Source organism: Balaenoptera acutorostrata, chromosome 15, assembly GCF_949987535.1.
Source record: "Balaenoptera acutorostrata chromosome 15, mBalAcu1.1, whole genome shotgun sequence".
Lineage (NCBI taxonomy): Eukaryota > Metazoa > Chordata > Mammalia > Artiodactyla > Balaenopteridae > Balaenoptera > Balaenoptera acutorostrata.
The window spans coordinates 43,426,652-43,446,068 of record NC_080078.1 but is presented as its reverse complement, the minus strand read 5'-3'; the positions used below and the strand labels follow the sequence as shown (position 1 = coordinate 43,446,068).

Here is a 19,417-nt window from a genome sequence, read left to right as displayed (position 1 = left end):
TTCTTCTTTGGATTTTTCCCAACCATTAAAAACCATAAAACCTCTCTCAGCCTGCAGGCTGCACAGAACCAGAAGAGGCCCAGGGCCAGGGCTGCCGAGGCCTTCATGAAGTGCTGCCACCACCTGATGCCCGGCAGCAAGCCAGGGAGCCCGCCCTCCCCGGCCTGCTCGTGGGCGACTCCTGGAATCCAAGAGAGCAGAGTTGTAATTTTTTCCCTAGAAATTTACAATTAGTCTGGAGGTCCTACTTCCAAACAAACCACTTTCAGGTAAGACACCACAGATAACTGATTAGATTAAGGCGTGAGCGTGCTCTGCTGGTCTCATTCACGGGACACCGTCTCTGCGCAGTGTCCCGGGAGGTGTGGCACCTCCCCCTCTGCACAGCGACCACCATGTGCCCCCCAGTGAGATGCTCCCTGTCAACATTTTGCCACACTGGCTCTGTCACGTGTCTTCTCTCTCTGTCCATCAAGCCATCTCAGTTTTCGATGCTGTTTATAAATTCCCTCGCTATTGATAAGGGATTAGGACACACAGGTAAGGACAACTCTCATCAAAATCACTTTTGCTCTCATCCTTGCTACACATAAGAAGTTATGATCAGCTGGGGTCTTAACAGCAGGTTTTATTCTAAGCACAGCACCTAGCGAACACCTAGGATGTGATACTGCTGACACGGGTACTAGAGAAAGAGTCAAAATTAAAAGTTTCGACTATTCATTTAATTTTTAAAATTTAAAAATTTGTTTTTAGTTTTGGCTGTGTCAGGTCTTAGTTGCAACATGCGGGATTTTCCATTGCAGTGCATGAGCTCAGTAGTCGTGGCGCGTGGGCTTAGCTGCCCCGCGGCATGTGGGATCTTCGTTCCCCGACCAGGGATCGAACCCGCATCCCCTGCATTGGAAGGCAGATTCTTTGCCACTGGACCACCAGGGAACTCCCTCGACTATTCATTTTATATGAACAAAAGGCTAATAATATCACTAGAAATAGGCTACACGGGCAACATAAGTACAAAATTAGGTGGCAAGGATGTCTGCCAGGATTCAGGTTTGCTTTGTGGGGCCAGCAAGTAGAGACAAAAGTGAGGCATGGAAAACCTACGGTTCCTAGGAGACTCATCATTAAGTCATACCAGGGCTCAGGAGGCAGCGTGCTATGTGAGGGGTGACAGAGGCTGTCGGGTGAGCACAGGGTCCCAGGGAGGTGCGCCACAGGAGCTCCTCAGAGCGGCGGGATGTTCTAATGTTAGTGACACAGACTCTCAACCTCATGGTCAGCAACATATTTTTGAAAGAAAAAATATCTACAGCCCATTAACAAACATACCCAACTTATTGTGGCTTTGAGGCCACGTCCGTCAAGTTTGGCAATGAGCTTCTGAGGGTCCTGCCAAGAACATGGCCTATGGTGTCGGGGGTGATGAGGAAGGGCCCCAGCGGGAAGAGCCCTTGCAGTTCTAGAGTCTTATCATAAGCCTGAAAACAGTAACTAACTTATGAGAAGATGTGGTCTCTACACTCTGAATTCTGTAAGTTTAATGATTTTGACTAAGCTAAAATCAGTATTAAAATGTCTCACACAGCATCTTCAGCTAGAATTTTCCTCAAAACAGACATGTTTCTGAAAAACACAAGGCAAAAAAAAAATTCGGAAAGAAAATAAAAAATCCCAATCAGTGTGCCAACAAATCCCTGTAAATCCTCAATTTTCAGTGTTAGAGGCAGACCGGTCTGAGACAGCTTTAATTTGACAAAGTCTGAGTGCCCCCTGATGGTCAACCAGGGGCCCTGCAGCAGATGCCATTTTTTAGGGGTCAACTTCTTTACTCCTTCCCTTCAGCCAATCAAGCAAAGACTGTTCTTTCGTGCTGTGTCGAAAAAATAAAGTAGGCAGGCTTATGACAAGAAACGTGGAATATTTAGGAAGCTGCTACTTTGGTAGAATTTAAGGAAAATGTAGGTTTGCTAACCCAGAGACAGAGACTGGGGCTTTTATACCAGAACATAAAGGACTTCCAGGAAAACCTCACTTTTATTTCTCTGGACTACTGGTTCCTTGTGATTCACCTTATCATCCCAGGGGAAGCGGCCCAGGATCAGGCAAGAAGAGACAGGACGGCCCCACCGGAGCAGCAGCTGCCGCCTGGTGCCCTCCGCTGGCCACTCCCATGGCTGCAGGGCTGGCACCAAATGCCACCAGCGGCCCTGCCAGGGTGCGGTGGCTGGGCGACTTCTGCTACCTTTTCCCCAGGCAATTATGTTGCAAGCACACATCTTTTTCTTTCGGTAAAATGTTCTCTCAATCCAAGCAGTAAACCGCGGTTACATGGCAGGCGGTTAAAATACGCTCTCTGTTGAATAAATGGATCCGGGAGAGTGAAAACGGCTTCCTGGGGAAGGTGGGGCGAGACAGTGTTTGCGGAGGAGAGGAAGCTCTGGCATGCACCTCTCAACAAAAGGGAACAAGTGGTCTTTACTCAGAGAACAGCTTCCTATTAGGACTCACTCCTTCGTACATTATGCCTTTCATCCCCACTCAACCACAAAATGATTTTGCTGAGGCAAATACAATGGTAGAAAAAGATTTACACTGAAAGAATCTTTAATAATAAACTGTTGCCGATCTGCCTACTTGCCCGTGATTTATAATACAATAAACATCGGATTCTATTACGGCTCATGCACTGAAGCCGCTGCTCTGGAAAACGGAATATGAAAGCACGGGGACCCCACCACCATCACAATGAAATGAGCATGGATAAATGTGCTAAGAGTATCTCTTTGCATCTTTTATAGCTTGTGTGTATTAATCTGTAACGCTTATTAAGAAAGTCATTGCTATGCAAAGCAGCACCCAATCCCTTTCTCTGGCTTTTCAACAGAGTGCACTGTTTAGCCAATAGGACGGACCCTCTGGTCCTCATTCTGCATTCATCACAGGCAACATTTGCACAATGTATCTCTCAAAGGCGGCTGAAAGGAAGGCCTTAATACTCATGTAAACAACTGCAAACCAATTACTTAATGAATCAGGCCCACACATAATGAGGTGCAGACAAAGAGCTATAAATGCATTTTTGCGCCCAAGCCGCTGCTTTAAGGTAAAATCCCTCAGCTGTAGTTTGGGCTTAACTAGCACATCATAATTATTGTCTCTAGGACATCAGAGGAAGCCATTTTTTTTTTTTTTTTAAGGTCCAGCAGGGTCTTTTTTTTTTTTTTTTTTGAGGTTGCTCATCAGCTCACTGACAAAATAGAGCAAAGAAGAATTTTTAAAAGTGCTACAGCAGTACTGCACTGTTAACGTTTATTCTCAAGTACTGGGTTTCGAGACCACTTGTAAAAGCAATAAAGCACGAGGAGTGACTGCAGTAAGTGGGATCCTTAAATGTAAGCCTCTAAGAAATTTCAGTGAATCCAGGCACAAACAGCAAGCCCCGGGCTCTCAAAAGCCTAAGGCGGCGTATGAACACCAAACCCAGCACAAGAACCAGCCGTGGCAAACAGCGCACCAAACCCACACACTCCATGCCCAGAACTTTCATCTCTGGATTATTATCAACTGTCGAGAACCAAGGGTTCCTTGAAGGCCTCTTTTCTTTTTTTTTCCGTAAAGGGGATGATGTGATTACTTATAATTTAGGAAATTAATTTCATGCAGAAACGACAGTAATAACAAAAGGCTCCTGCCTAAAATTGAAAGGGAAAGGAGTTTGATTTTATAATGAAATATAGATGCAAGATGTGAAATGTCAAATGATCAGACTGAGAAAATGTTCTACAGAATCCAACTGCTTTCTAAATGTGTTTAAACATTACCCCAAGAATATATATATATACACACACACACACATATATATATAAATAACAGTTTAAGAAGAATTGGTATTTTAGTGCCTCTAAAATATAAAGAAAATAAACACTTCTAACAATCTTGAAAACCTAAAGGGATGTATTATTAAGCCAAATGGTGACATTAAACCCTAAAAACTACCTGTAGAATTTATTATCTTTTAAAATTTCTTTCAGGAGACCTAGAACTTGAATTTATAATATAATCATAAAAGTATAATACTTTTAACACTCTTCCTGTCCCATAATTCATTATCTCTCACTTCCTTCAAAAACAGAGATGAAAGATATTAAAGATAATAATTTCTAAAAATTAAATGAGTGATTCCCTAAAATTGAACACACCAGGTTTCTAAAAGTAAGAACTTAATATCAGAAAACCAATCTCATTTAAATATATCCCAGATCCTAAAAATACTGTAGTGTTTTTCAAAATAGAAATGAAAATGAGATTTTTTTTTTTACTGTAAAAATACCACAATTCTGAACAAATAATTTTATCTTACGGGACATTACAAACGTAAAGTTCCTGTTTTAAAATTTCATCAGGGCGAGCAGTTAATTCGAATGTAACGCAATCATCTACAGGACATCTTTTGAGGGGAAATGTTATTACAAAAGGAAAACTTGTGTTGTTTTAAATGCTATTTAGCCCAAAGCGGAAAGGTAGGTATGTCATCAGACAACTGCTTCTACTCCCATCCACAAATTCTTCCTAAGTGACTCAATGCCATTGCACGATTAGTATTTTATGTTGATGACAAATCTAGCACACGACTCACTTATCACTGCTCCAAAAACTTACAAGGAGTGCTACAGTTTAACAAATGTGAAAAGATAAATTTTCACATTTGAAAATAAGCAAGAAAGTGTCAGAAAGGGAAAGAATAGTCCAGCCCAAATACTAGGTAAAAAAGAGGAATACAAAAACAAATATCCAGCAATTGCTTGTATATATCTCCACAGTCTCAGAAAGAAGAAACAGGCCACTTTATTTCTTTTAAGGCCTGGCTCTTTCTCTCTGCCCTCTCCGACACCCTCCATTGTGTGGTTTCTAAGCAGCCCTACTGCGAGCAGCTGTAGACGCTAATTTGTGGTTCACTGAGGTGTCAATTGAGTCTTAAACCAAGGAAACAACAGCTGCAAAACAATACTTGGCTCTGGTGCAAATATTTTCAAAGGTAGACTAAAGTTTCCACTGTCATTTCAGATAAACAAAAACCCAAACCATAACCTTCCATCAAGTCACAGAGCAAAATCATCTGCAGCCAGAGTTTAATTCCCTGAGGAGTGACATTTCTCGTCTTGCTGCCGCTATTCAGAAAGGCTTGCACGACTTTACCTTGACAAAGGACTGCCTTCGCTAGACGAAAAACTCGCTTCTGAAGAGATCTTGTGAGTTGTCTTTGTCTTGAATGTACCGCTGCCAATATTCAAACCTGTGACAAGCACAAGCGTGGAGAGTGAGCGTGGCCATCGCAGTGAAACCAACATCAACAGAGGAAGAGCTGTCCCCAGAAAGCGAGGGGCTTCTGAGGCAGGGAATGACACGGAAAGGAAGGGGGCAGCTTCCCGTGACAGTTACACAGAGTGCGTAAAAAGTAAAGTCATTCAAAGAGCACCATTTTAAATGGCCATGATGCGTGTGTGAGCACATGGGTCTCCACCGTGGCACTAAGCTCTGGATAATTCGAGTTGCTATAACACGCGGGCAGCGCTGGCTCACCGAGCTAACGGGAACTGGGAACCAGTCTCAGAAGCAACTGACAGCTCTGGATGACATTACTGCCCACCCGCCTTTAAGCCCCTCTGCCAAATCCTCTCTTTTTCCCTCTCGCGGAGGAGAATGAACGTCCACTGAAAACCATCGAGGCTACTCCTTAACTAGCCTGAAAAGGCTGATGGGAAAGATGCACAGTCCACCCCCTTTCCCTGGAGCCTGGGGAACCAGACCACTCCGCAGTGCTCCCAGCTTGCAGGGCGATCCCTGACCTCTGCCTCCTGGGCGTCCTCACCTTGGACGTTTCTGCTACAAGTCTGATTCTTAACTGGCAGTCAAACAAGATCGCGGATAGAGGGTGCATAAGCATCGCCTTGAAAGGCACTTACTGCATTCCTAACCTGTAACCTGCGTGCCTGCTTGTAACCTCTGAGGCAAAGTGGTTCTCTTAACAATGTGTATGTTCGGCCCCTAGAGGGTCTGCACCCGCTTAACGGGACCAGGTCTTTTCAGACATGAAAACAAAGTGGCTTCCTTGGAGACAGGTGTGGAGACAGAGACCTGGCGCCTGACACAGGAGATGAGCCACTTGCCTCCTCATCCATGGTTACATCTGGGGTGGCTCTGCGTTCAGTGTGTGACAGTGTGTGACGTTCCACACCGGGCACGTGGCCCTCCCACCCACCGCCTGCTTCTCTTGGGAGCTCAGAGAAGTCCCTAGGGTCAGGGTGAGGGCGAGAATGAAAACGTGATGCATGACCGAATGCACAGTAAACTCCAGAGCCAGCATCTAACTCCAACGCCATCCAACACTACCAGGAGCACTTCGAGGATCCCAATGTCTTACAAAGCACACGGTATGATTTTGACTGTGGAGGAAGGGAACCGAATCGAGGGGTGCTTGGCTGTACAACCCGTGTTGTGTGGATCACGTCATATGAACAAATTCGTATGTTAATCATTAGCATATTAATAGTACTATAATTTTTGATACACATCCAAGGGACTACAACTTATGTCAAATTTACTCATTGTTTGAGCCTGTCCTATTAGCCATCCAAAATATACTTACCAAAATCACATCTGTAGAGTCACCCTCCAAACCATGTATGCCTGCTAATGGGTTGTAATGCTCCAAAAGAGGCATTACTCTCTTGGGTAATTTGTAAAATGAGGGGGTTGGATAAATACTTTCTGAGATCCCTCTGGATTCTGGTTCTGTGATTCAAATGTGAAGAAAGTGATGAAAAGCAAAACAGTGAATAGGGCTTCCCTGGTGGTGCAGTGGTTAAGAATCCGCCTGCCAACGCAGTGTACACGGGTTCGAGCCCTGGTCCGGGAAGATCCCACATGCCGTGGAGCAACTAAGCCCGTGCACCACAACTACTGAGCCTGTGCTCTAGAGCCCGCGAGCCACAATTACTGAGCCCACATGCCACAACTACTGAAGCCCACGCTCCTAGAGCCCATGCTCCGCAACAAGAGAAGCCACCTTGATGAGAAGCCCACGCACTGCAACGAAGAATGGCCCCCACTCGCTGCAACTAGAGAAAGCCCGCATGCAGCAACAAAGACCCAATGCAGCCAAAAATAAATTAAAAAAAAATAAATTAAAAACAAAAAAACAGTGAAGGGCTCACAAGAGCTGTATCTTTCTAGAGTGATGCAGACCTCCATTGGGGCAGAGGCCTGTTTATACCTCAACAAACTACAATGTCTCATGTTTGCGGAGTTCAAATCACCACCACCACCAACATGGCCAGCCCTCCCTGGGGGCTTTTCTCTACCAGGCACTGTGCTGGCATTTAACCTGCACTAGCTCACTGAATCCTCACAACAACCAAAATAACTGAATTTTGCAGTAACTCTAACATTAATATTATCTAGGAAATAGCTCTCCAAAGACAGACAGCTAAGTCTGATGTACCATAAATATCTCCCTCAAAAAAATGTCTGTCTGGTGGAGATATCTTTGAGACAATTGAGAAATCTGAATATGGACTGGGAATTATGTGATATTAAGAAATCATTCTGATAGGTGAAATAATTCTGATAGGTGAAATTCATTCTGATAGGAGAAATTCATTCTGATAGGTGAAATCCCAGCGTGGTGGTTTATATAAAAATTAGAGTGGGGACTTCCCTGGTTCTATCCCAGGCCACTGGGATAAAATAAGAAAAAGCCAAAAATAAATAAATTAATCAATAATAATAAAAAAAAAATTAGAGGGAGTTCCCTGACAGTCCAGTGGTTAGGACTTGGTGCTTTCAAATGCCATGGGCCTGGGTTTGATCCCTGTTTGGGGAACTAAGATCCCGCAAGCTACGCAGCACAGCCAAAAAAAAAAAAAAAAAAAAAGTCGTTAAAGTATACTTCCTTCTGTTATTAATCCGTTTACTTTCACAAAGGGAGTTGAGGTGACTTATACCAAAAAAAAAAAGAAAGAAGTGTGATAAAGCAAAAACCACTGAAAAATAATAAAAATACAATAATAACGTATAAGAAAACTAAGAAGATTTCAATTAAAACAAAAATCCTAAATTGAAGGAACTACATTTAAGCTTAAAATTGAGCTCTTACTGGGATTTACAGTCTTTTCATTTGAAGAACCCCAAATCCCCCATCATTCAGGCAAGGGAGGTAGCCCAGATGACACTCCCCACTGCTGATTAACAAACTGGGAAGAGGTGGGAAGGGAAGGAATTTGGGGTGTCTCCTGTGGTGCTTAGCGACAAGGTACCATTGTGACACGTCAGGCAGAATCCAAGGGCCTGTAAGGCCATCGCCAGCACACATCCTGGAGGGAAGCTTCTTCCAAACTCCTGTTCATTAAGGACTAGAAAAGTACTGGCTCATTCTGAGATGGTGACAACTTGTTACAAAGCAAACTCCAGAAACCTCCGACAGGAGCGCATCATAACACTTCCCTGAACACAGCCCTGGCCGTAGCCCCGGGTCTCCCAGATGCTGGCTTGTCCGCCCTGCTTACCTGACAGCTGTGATGCAGAGGCCTCAGCCTTCTGGAATCCGTCTTCAGCTTGGTGTGCACTGTCCTGAAGGGTAGACTGTTTCAGCATCTGGTAGGCTTTCGTTTCTATAGATGAGAAAAAGTCCCAGGTAACAGGATACCCACAGGCAAAACAATGAAGTTCTTACCTTACATCATACACAAAAATCAAATCAGAAAGGATTAAAGACTTAAATATAAGACCTAAAACTATTAATTTCCTAGCAGAATACGCAAGAGAAAAGCTTTAGGATATCGGATTTGGCAGTGATTTCTTGGACACAACACCAAAAGCACAGTCAACAAAATAAAGACAAACAGGACTACAGCAAACTTAAAAACTTTTACGTGTCAAAGGAAACAATCGACAGAGCCCTTAGCCCTACTCTAAGTTAAAGTGGGGAAGACTGTTGGGAAGAATACTAAAGAAGGGTCCCGTGAAGGACCTGAGTGACACAAGCTTCCCCATTGCCTCAGGTCTCAAGGACTCCTGGGTGAAGCGGAGGATGCAGAGATAGAGTTTTAGCAGAGACACAGCAAAACAGCACCCATGGCCACACTCTCAACATGGCCACTAACTAAAGGATTCCCGTGTCAGCTCCAGGGGCTGGCCATCGGCTGCATTCCTGTGCTTGCTGGTTCAGTTTAAGAACTGAACCACAAGGCCCGTTATTACTGGTTAAAACTACCATCATGCTGAAGGAGAAAAATATAACTTACCTTGCCCTACTGAGAATCAGTCAAGATAAAAAATAAGTATTTAAAATGAGCATCATATTTTTGAGTAGTAACTGCTATGTAATTAAAATATGCACAGATCAGGGACTCTTAACTCTGAAAATAATAAATCCTAAGGCAACATCTTTTAACATTGCTGGATTGTGAAATCAGTGTCCATTGGAACTAGCATTGATAGTTTGAAAACTTTAATAAAGAAAACACCAGGGCTTCCCTGGTGGCGCAGTGGTTGAGAGTCTGCCTGCTAGTGCAGGGGACACGGGTTCGAGCCCTGGTCTGGGAGGATCCCGCGTGCCGCGGAGCGGCTGGGCCCGTGAGCCACAATTGCTGAGCCTGCGCGTCTGGAGCCTGTGCCCCGCGACGGGAGGGGCCGCGATAGAGAAAGGCCCGCGCACCGCGATGAAGAGCGGTCCCCGCACCGCGATGAAGAGTGGCCCCCGCTTGCCGCAACTGGAGAAAGCCCTCGCACGAGCCGAAGACCCAACACAGCCAAAAATAAAAATAAATAAATAAATAAAAATAAGAAAATCCTTAAAAAAAAAAAAAAAAATTAAAAAAAAAAAAAAAAAAAGAAAACACCAGATGCAGTACATGCACGAGGGGAAAATACTGTTTTGTGTAACATCTGTGTGTGTGTGGGGAAGTGGGCTGGGATAGAAAGTGTTTCTTGCTGTAGGTTAGTCCCATTGTCCCAGGGCGGCTCCGACAGGAGTGCATCATAACACTCTCCGATTAATCCTAACATCCTTATCACCTCAGATTCAATGTCAGGTAATCTGTTGAGGGGGTAAGGTATTAATAAAATCAAAGGTGGAGTGTCTGAATTCTAAAAAGGTAAAGAATCACTGTAAAACAGATGAAAATGCTGTTTTGTTTTTATTTTAGAAAGATCAGCCAAAAAGATTTTCAGCTTTTAGGATACAAATCCAGATTTTAATGGCCATGTGCTATTTCTGCATTCAATGAAACTTATTTGGTCAAGGAAAAGATAGCAAAAAAAAGAAAGACATTTTTTTAAAGAGAAATGAAGGAAGGAAGCGGGGAAAGAGGGGAGAGAAAGAGAGAAAGGAGAGCAGCTTCTTGATGAACAAAGGCTCCTGGCGGCTGGAAGCTGGAGCTGGGCTCTGCTGTCTACCGTCTGAAGGGAAATCATTTGACTCCAGTAAGCCAGCTCTCAGGCTTCTCAGAAACCAGGAAAACATGTGCTATTTATTTTCAGGAGAGGATTTTTGTGCAAACTATCAGGTTAGTAGTTGTGAGGTGATTTCAGATTGGGGGTGGGGGATTAAGTATTCTGTCCAAATACAAGACGGAATGGATCTCATCGCTGGTCTGAGCCTGGGAGGGAGGACCGGGCAGCGAGTCACCCCAGCCCAGAGGCCATCCTAGTGCTTGGAAATCACCTCCACATGCCTGCCACACTGGCGGCCTGCCCGTCCTTCTCGAAGGACTCGGACTCTCTCACTGGGCTGCCCGTCCAGGCTGCCTCAGTCTGCTTTCAACGGTACAACAGTTTGGAGGGAGAAAGCTCATCTCTCCCGCCCACGCAGCCAGAGCCCACCCGCTTCCCACCCCTGGCTCCTCACGGGCATTTGATCCTTAAACCTCCTGTGGTCCGTCTCCAAGCAGAGTCACTGGAGGCCGTCTGGACAGTTTTTATGTGGGATGTGGCGGCCCTGGCCCGAGTAATCAAGGGTTGGCACGGTCCAGCTGAGGACCGCCAGGCACGTCGCCTGCCCTCACCTCCAATGCATGCTTCTTAATGGTTTCAGCGCAGAGTGAGGTTTAAAAGGTGAAAGGATTACGTGCACTCCCTTGGAGGAATAAACACTAACTGAGGCAGGACCAGCGACCCCAAAGCAGCCAGAGGGGTTGGAGCAGACGCTCAGGACTGGAGTCGTTCTCCCACGGCACCTGATATCCTTATTCACTCTTACTTTAGTCAGAAGAGCTGCACAAAACAGCAGACGAAGAACTGAGAGATGACCCAGAAAGGAAAAACAAAATCAAGGTTGGGTTAAAAAAACGATCAGGAGAGGTTACAGGTTACACAGCCTGTGTAGAAACAAGGGAAGGGGGGTTCAAGTACACAGATTCTGCAGCAGAGAGGACAGGGCAGGACTGTCAGTGCAGACACTCTCTGGGGCCCGGCAGGACCACACATGTGACTCTGGCCAGACGGGAGCGGTGGGAGGGGTGGGCCCCATGGCTGGAGGGAGAGCTCACACCCTGTCCAGAGGGAACAGCTGTTCTGTGGCCACGGCCGACTGCTGCCAGCCGGGAAAGCGGGCCTAGTCTTGCCAGACTTCTGGCTTAAGAAAAAATTAAAACACTGCACAGGCCACACAGAACATACTTGCAACCTTGAAACTAGACGGCGGTGAGCAACTTCTTCTGTGTTCACTGAATGTGGCACAAGAACACTCAAGAGCAAAACTTCAGCCAAGGGATACAAGCTAGATGTTAAGGATAGCTTTCTCCGCTAAAAGAGCTGACGTAGCCCGGGACATAGGATCAAGGAGGCTGCAACAGCTGTCTGGAAATTGCTAGGGCGCTGTCTGTATCAAACGGACCAGATTCCAGAATTTTTGGAAGCAAGAGTATACTTTTTGCTCAAACAATTCAGACATTCTCCTGGAACAGCCTAGAAGACTTGGCCAGGACGCCAACGGCATAAAGCAAAGCCACGGAGTTGAAGTCTGTGGCACTTCAGGCCCAGGCTTTTCTGGAGGGAAGAAGGACAGTGAGGAATCAAGTGGCTGAAAGCCGCACGGCGTAGCCCTGCAAATTCAGCTGTTAAATGAATGAGTGAACAGACAGAGGAGCGAAAGCAACAAAGCTGGAGGTTCCAGTTGGCCTGCTGTAAACAAGGTCGGGACGAGGGTCATATATCAATATTTCCAAGGTGAAAAGACCTGAGTCTTAACTGCACGGACACCGTAAGTCTGCAAATTCGAGGACTGGGTGGACCCTTAAGGCTTCACTTTGTAGCCTGTGACTCAGAACTCCAGAGAAATACTTCCTCCCGTCACTAATGTCAAACCCTCAGAAAAATACTGAGTAGTGCAAACAATTAGATAAAACAAGCACTTCTAAGAATACAATGATTTTCAACTAGATGCTCTGGCGCACACAGAAGTAGTGTACACGCAGGCGCAAGCTTCCAGCTCCGGGCTGCTCAGTCAGGCTTCCATCACACACTCAAAGCTGCGTCGAGACTGAGTTTCAAAAGTAGAAACTTTTGCGGCTGAAAATACAAAATAAGGCAAGGGGTCCAGGGGTGAAAATCTACCCTTAGCTATCAACCCCAGACTGACGACACAACGAAAGAAACATATTTTTCCTTACTCTGTTACACAAGCTGGCTGAACCCCATCACCTATCTTCCTGCCAAGTGGTGACGGATCACCGAGATTGTTTTTTTCTTTTTGATACGCATTTTGTCTAGAAAATGGGAACAGAGAAAGAAAATGAAAATGTGCTGAATAAAGGGAGGCAGGAGAGGGATGATGCTGAGGAGAGAAAGAAAAAGCCTCAACTTCTTATCTTTCATTCTCTTTTATATGCAAATGTACACCTGCTAAAATACTTCTAAATCTACAAAGAAAAAGAAAAAGAAAATATCTGGTGAACAAGTGCTTTTAACAACCCATTACAAGAGCCAGATAAACACGTGGTTCCCCAGCCTCTGAGGGGTGTCTCCGTCTCCAAGGCAGAGGCTCGGCCTGGCTTTCGCAGAAATCCCTGGTGAAGAAAAGAAGAGAGGGAATAACAAAAGGAGATGCAAACAATGCCATACTACAGCTAGAAAACCCTGAACCATACTACAGCTAGAAAACCCTGAACGCTAGAAACTACAGCGTCTCTGAGTCAGGAAGGATAACTGATTCCTCTAGGAAGCGTGTAGAAATTCTAAACTTAAATTCGAAAAATAGTTTCTGCCCACGAGTTTCCCAGGGCTATCGCTTTTCATGTATTTCTGCACCCATGCCAATTTTTCATTCACACTGCACTAGATGTGTTGCTGATGGAGCAAACCCAGTTGTCTCTGCAAAATAAAACAAAAATTGTGGGATGTAACTCTAAAATTAATTCTAAAGGTAAATACTATTACTTAAAACCCAGAAATCACTTGTCTAGCAATCTACTCAAATTAAAACAAGAAACTATTAGGCTAAGGGTGCTTTCACAACTCTGAAAATACAGAAAACTCATCTATGTTTAGGAATTAAAAAAAAAAATACCACACGGGACTTCCTTGGTGGCGCAGTGATTAAGAATCCACCTGCCAATGCAGGGGACACGGGTTCGATCCCTGGTCTGGGAAGATCCCACATGCTGCGGAGCAACTAAGCCTGTGCGCCACAGCTACTGAGCCCGCGAGCCACAACTACTGAGTCCGCATTCCACAACTACTGAAGCCCACGTGCCTAGAGCCTGTGCTCCACAACAAGAGAAGCCACCACAATGAGAAGGCTGCGTACCGCAACTAGAGAAAGCCTGCGCGCAGCAACAAAGACCCGGCGCAGCCAAAAATAAATAAATTTTAAAACAAAAGAGCCACACGTCTAGGTGAACGTGGGGCACATAGGCTGGCTCCATAACTGGAATTACTTTTCGTATCTAGACTTTCCACGGTAACCACCACTCTACCAGCTATCCTGGGCCTGGGAGCCTCCTGTCCAGGTTTCCTCTGTCCTCGCACAGGGAGGGCAGATGCACAGAGAAGGGAAAAGCTCCCCGTTCAGATGAGCTGCCTGGAGATGCTTCAGGAAATAGGTGTTTCCATCACATTCTGAATTTCTATGGGGCAGTTCAACAATTACACCTGAAAATAAGTGCCAGGCTTGTAACTGACCTTTAATGAACGTTTAAAAACTGAACTGAAACAGTTTTGCTGATATTACTTCACATGAAAATTCCTAACCATGTAACACTGCTCAGCCATGGGAGGTGAATTTTCAACTCTCAAGGTCATGGAATCTTTAACTTTTGAGTAATTTTGATCAGGAAGCTGTATCTTAATGGCATAATTAAATAGTCTTTAAAAGCAACTTTCTAGCAATTTGTACTCAATGATTTATAAAATGAGAAGATTCGGAAATAAAGACAATAATATTCTCATCATCATCATCATCATCTATAGTAGGGCCAGGAACAATCACTGTACACGATGAACCAGAAGCCGGCAGTGTGAAATATGAAGAAATCCCTCCCCACCCCCTGTACCGGGTTGACTAGTGTTTCCCCCAAATTCACGACCACCCAGAACCTCAGCATGTGACATTATCTGTAAACAGGATCTTTGCAGATGTAATTAGCTAAGGATCTCAAGATGAACTCATCCTGGATTTACACTGGGCCCTAAATCCAGTGACTGCTGTCCTGCTGGGAAGAGGACACGGAGACACAGGCGGCGGCGACGTGAGGACGGAGGCAGAGACTGGAGTCACGCTGCCACAAACCAGGAGCCACCAGAGGCTGCCACAGGCCAGGAAGGATGCTCCCGGAAGCTTTCAGAGGGCCCTGCTGCCACTTTGATTTTGGACTTCTAGCACCCACAACTGTGAGAGAAATCATTTCTGTGGTTCTAAGCTCATGGCACTTTGCCACAGCAGCCCTAGGGAAATCACACCCTCTCTGACCCCCGACTGTACTGAAATATCTAAAGCCCAACCTCTCCCCTCTCTCCACTCAAGTCTCTTGCATAAAATAAGGGTGTTTCACAGCATGACCTACAAGGGCTCTTTCGGCTTTGAGATCCCCTGCTCCACGGTTCTCAAACCCGGGGAGTCACCTGGTGTGTTACACAAGACTGATGCCTGGGGCTCAGGCCTGGAGGTTCTGGGGCACCCGGTCCAGGGTGTGGCTGGGGTGTGGGTCTGTTTTAAAGCTCTACACGGGATTCTGCTGTGCAACCACTGAGGAGAATTTCTCAGGCACTTCTGAGTTCATTTCCTTGAAAGCACCCAATCAAGAGCTCTTCAGAAAGGTGCCTTCCATTCTTCCATGACCACGTTAAACAGGCACCACCAGCCTGCAACGTCCTGAGTGAGGAGTTCTCTGCTGTCATGAGCAGCCAGACCCCTGCCACAGAGACGGGGCCAGGGCCAACCCAGCAGCACACGGTGCTTCCCTGGGCTCCCTTCCCCAGGCACAGCAAGTAAGGCATCCTGACCTGACTGTGCATTTCCGGGACAGAACTGGTGAGGCGCAGTCTCCGGAAAGCCTCAGGAGTAGAAGTGCTTTGCCACTGGACTCCGCAGTCCTCGGTTGTCACTGCAGTTTTCTCTCCCAGGATAAATCTAGTCACCGGTGACAACGCGGCCATCGTGTATTTCCAGCCTTTTCCCAATCTAATGCGAAACTCAAGCCATGATGTTTGGGGAAGCCCTGCCCGCAGCCCCCAAAGCACCCTGCAAATCTAGGCTGACCTCCCACAGAGCTTCTCAATGGACGTACCTCAGCCCGACCTGGAATATTTCAGCTTGCCAAAGAATATCAGTGAGAACTGGCACCGTCAGGCAGCCACTTCCAACACAGCTTGACCAAGAGAACTGGTGTCAAAAGAACGAGAGGCTGAATGGACATTCTTAGAGGCTTAATCCTCTTGAGATAAAAGCTGAGAGCCCTTTTCACATGGAGCTTAAGGAGATGAGTTTTGCCAGGATGGGCACGTGGGTGGGAAAGTACCGGTGGAGTGACTGATGGAAAGAGACGGTGTTCTGGCCTAAATCAACAAGCGCTTAAGGAAACTCCTTAGGACTTTCATTTTTATTCATTTGTTTGATGAAATGAGTGCCCGTTGTGTGCCAGATACTGTGTCGGGGCTGGGTTTTCATGACATTCAGCATAAGCTGCATCATTTACTAAAATTAAAACTCACCAAATCCTCAAAGGTAAATATAGTATAAATACCAATAAAATTACCAATGTGGGAAATTTTACTTTGGGGGTATGAGTAGTTCAGAGGGAGACTTTCTCTCATAATCTAGACAAGCATGGCTTCAATCCTGGCCTAAGTGCTCCAGGGAAACACTGACCTGACTGTCCTGTACCCGCTCGTGGTCTCAGGCTCGCCTAGGGGTACAGGCTCACTCCCCTTTACAAGGGCCACCCCAGGACAGTCCACACTCAGAAATCCTCAAGAGCTGCCCACCTCTCCAGGCTTTGCTCATCATCACTCTCAAAATCATCCTTGCAGGGCTCATCTTTTGTTAAGATACAAACTGATGTTTAACTGGTCCAAACGCCCTGATGCAGGCACCTCTCTTATAAAACAAAAGAGGCTGCGTGGTGGGACGGAAGGACTTCAGGGCTTAATTCCTGAAATTTGAGTGTGATTCAAGATCTGACACACTGGCTATATGGCCCTGAACAGGGCTCTCAATCTTTCCAAGTATGTTGGACCATCTGTAGGATGATTTGCTTACCTGCAGGGCTCCTGTGAAGGTTAGAGACGATGGAGGCTTAGGAGGGCAGGGACCTGGCCTTTGGCTGTCCCCGGTATTCCCTGGACTCAGCCCAAGTAAAGGTGTAACATATATGCAAATTATATATTATTCTTAAATAAAGAAAACCACACACTCATAGATAATCACATTAATCTTTGATTTTGACCTGGATTCTTTAGTGTGAACAACCAGACTAAAGGAAGGGGTAGCCTGTGTTAACAAGCAGATCACAGGCTGTGGTTTTGTGCGTGGGTGTGTGTGCAGGAGGGTGTGTACGTAAGTCTCCGCACAGATGACAGGAACTAGTGTGAAACTCACATTCCCCATGACGGCGACTAACAAGGCTGGTGCCTTCAGAGCGACAGCAAACTCTTTAAGTGGTGGGGATACGCAATAAGAAGGGAAATGAATGAGAACGTCGGCTCATTTGATCCCTTCACTACAGAATGAGAATCACAGGCTTAGATTAGAAGCAATGTCAGTGCTCCCAGAAGCAAGAACCCTTCCACGGAGCCCCTCTAGAGAGCAGGTTCCTGCCACGGTTCAAGCCCTGGCACAGAACCTCATGCCCGGAAGACACCCAACTAAAAAAGCTAGAGAGTTTTGCTGTTACTGGGTGTGGATTCCTTCGCTGCAACACTCACTAACAGGGCCCCCGAGCTACACTCTATGACTATGCTCGGTAAATCTGGCAGCCCCGCAAATATTTAAGGATAGCTTTTGTGCCCTTCTCAGGTTAAACTTTCCCAGAACCCTCATCATTCTGAAAACGGTGTAACTTCAGAGCTTCTGCCCAATCTCCTGTGCCGGACCCTGATTTCCCCGTGGCCTCTCTCTACCATATCCCTTGGGAGATGGCTATAAAGCAGAATCACACAGAAGCACCCACACTGAGGATGAACACTTCCGAACCGTCCAAAGTTACTACTGTAACCTGCCAGTTGTCGATGCAGGAAGCAGCTTTAACAAGTCACTTTCAATCCTGACATCACCTGGGTTTAGTTACACTAAAGTAGCCCAGGTCGGGGGCTCAGACGGGTGAAGAAACAGAGCAGGAAGTAAAGAGCTGACAACAACGGCTGATGCCAAAGCCCAGGATGCACCGCCACATCTCCTCAACTCCCAGAGGGCAGCCTCGCAAATGTTCCTTCTCTGTGGAATATTCCAGAAGGACTGCGGCCCACACAGACAGGAGAGCCTCAACAGAACTATTACAAAGGAGGAGGTGGCCTCCATTATCTTAAATCAAACGATACACCTGCCTTACTTCACCAAAGGCCAAATCTCCAAATAATCATGGCAAAAGACATAAACATTTAGTAAAGAGATGAAGGTCAAGAACTTGGAGATCAAAGCAGCTGCAACGACAGATGCAACCAAGGAATACGCAGAGACCATGGAATATGCAAAGCAGAGGTGCACAAGGCCTCCGGCAGGAACCTGCCGGGACGTGCCAAGGAGGAGGGGTGTGGTGGCAGGGCGCAGAACGGCAAGGCTCCCACTAAGAAAATGCTTCGGAAAGCTTTTTTCACATCCCCCAGGTCACTTTATATGCCTACTTCTTTGGCCTATAACAGGCACAAAGCATTTTTTTAACTGCGAACTACTGATGGATCAATGACAATTTCTTAAAAAAACCTTCATGGCAAATAGTCCGTATTACTTCTAGGTACATCACACCTCTTCCCACGTGAAGAGAAGAAAGATTTGAAACCCTGGTACTTGACTATCTCCTCCCTTATGAAGAAATTCTGAGATATACAGAGAACAGACTGGAGATTACTGGTGGGGGGGTAGGGGGTGAGTGATACAGGTGACGGGGGTCAAAGGGCACAAACTTCCGGTTATAAAGTCAGTAAGTCCTGGGGATGGAACGTACAGCACTGTGACTACAGTTAACACTGTGGTGCCGCACAGCTGAATGTTGCTGGGAGCGTAAACCTTACAAGTTCTCATTACAAGAAAAACAACTGTAACTACGTGTGGTGACAGAGATCAACGAGGCTGACTGTGCTGATCATCCTGCAACGTCTACAAACAGTGAACCATTACCTCGTGCACCTGACACAGATGTAATGTTACACGTCAACAGTATCTCAGTTAAAAAGTCCCACGGGAAAACTACATCTGTATTAATTTGGGGACAGTCACTGACTCATACTGAACAGATGAGGAAGAATAGGCAACAAGGCCACTTCCTGGTTCCTCCCCAACAAGCCCTTAGGATTCTAACTGAAACAAATTCAGAGGTCATTAGAGATCCTGCACGCAAAGGCAGATGCAAAAGGAAAGCATTCAAATGACTTCTTGGATATCTGCAGTTTGGGATCATCTACACTTCTATTAACTCTACTAATAAAAAAATAAACAGGGAATTCTATCAGAGTTTTCTCAAAATGAAGAATAAAAATGCAATAAACGTATCACCAGGGAAAATGTTTAAAAGAAAAGAAAACCTCTGTATTTTGGAGTGAAATATTATCTGATGCAGAATATATACAATAATTACTCTACGATAAACTCCTTTTTCAAAATCAGAGTTCATTCTAGATACATGGGTTTAAAATTAATCATCAAGCCATGAATCATATTGCCATAAAAGAAACCATTCTCTTCTGCTTATAAACAACAAAACTAACA

At 45.5% G+C, this 19,417-nt stretch overlaps 1 protein-coding gene across 4 annotated transcripts in view; it reads right to left on the bottom strand.

Annotated features, from left to right (window-relative positions):
* Nucleotides 1–19,417, bottom strand: part of KIZ (kizuna centrosomal protein) — a 114,013-nt gene that overhangs the window by 7,381 nt on the left and 87,215 nt on the right. For all 4 annotated transcript variants that reach the window (XM_007191883.2, XM_007191884.2, XM_007191885.2 and 1 more), the window contains 2 exons: nucleotides 8,568–8,672; nucleotides 5,200–5,296 (listed from right to left, as the gene is read on the bottom strand). In XM_007191883.2, coding sequence (XP_007191945.2) covers nucleotides 5,200–5,296; nucleotides 8,568–8,672 — 202 coding nt within the window. The remainder of the gene's footprint in view (nucleotides 1–5,199; nucleotides 5,297–8,567; nucleotides 8,673–19,417) is intronic.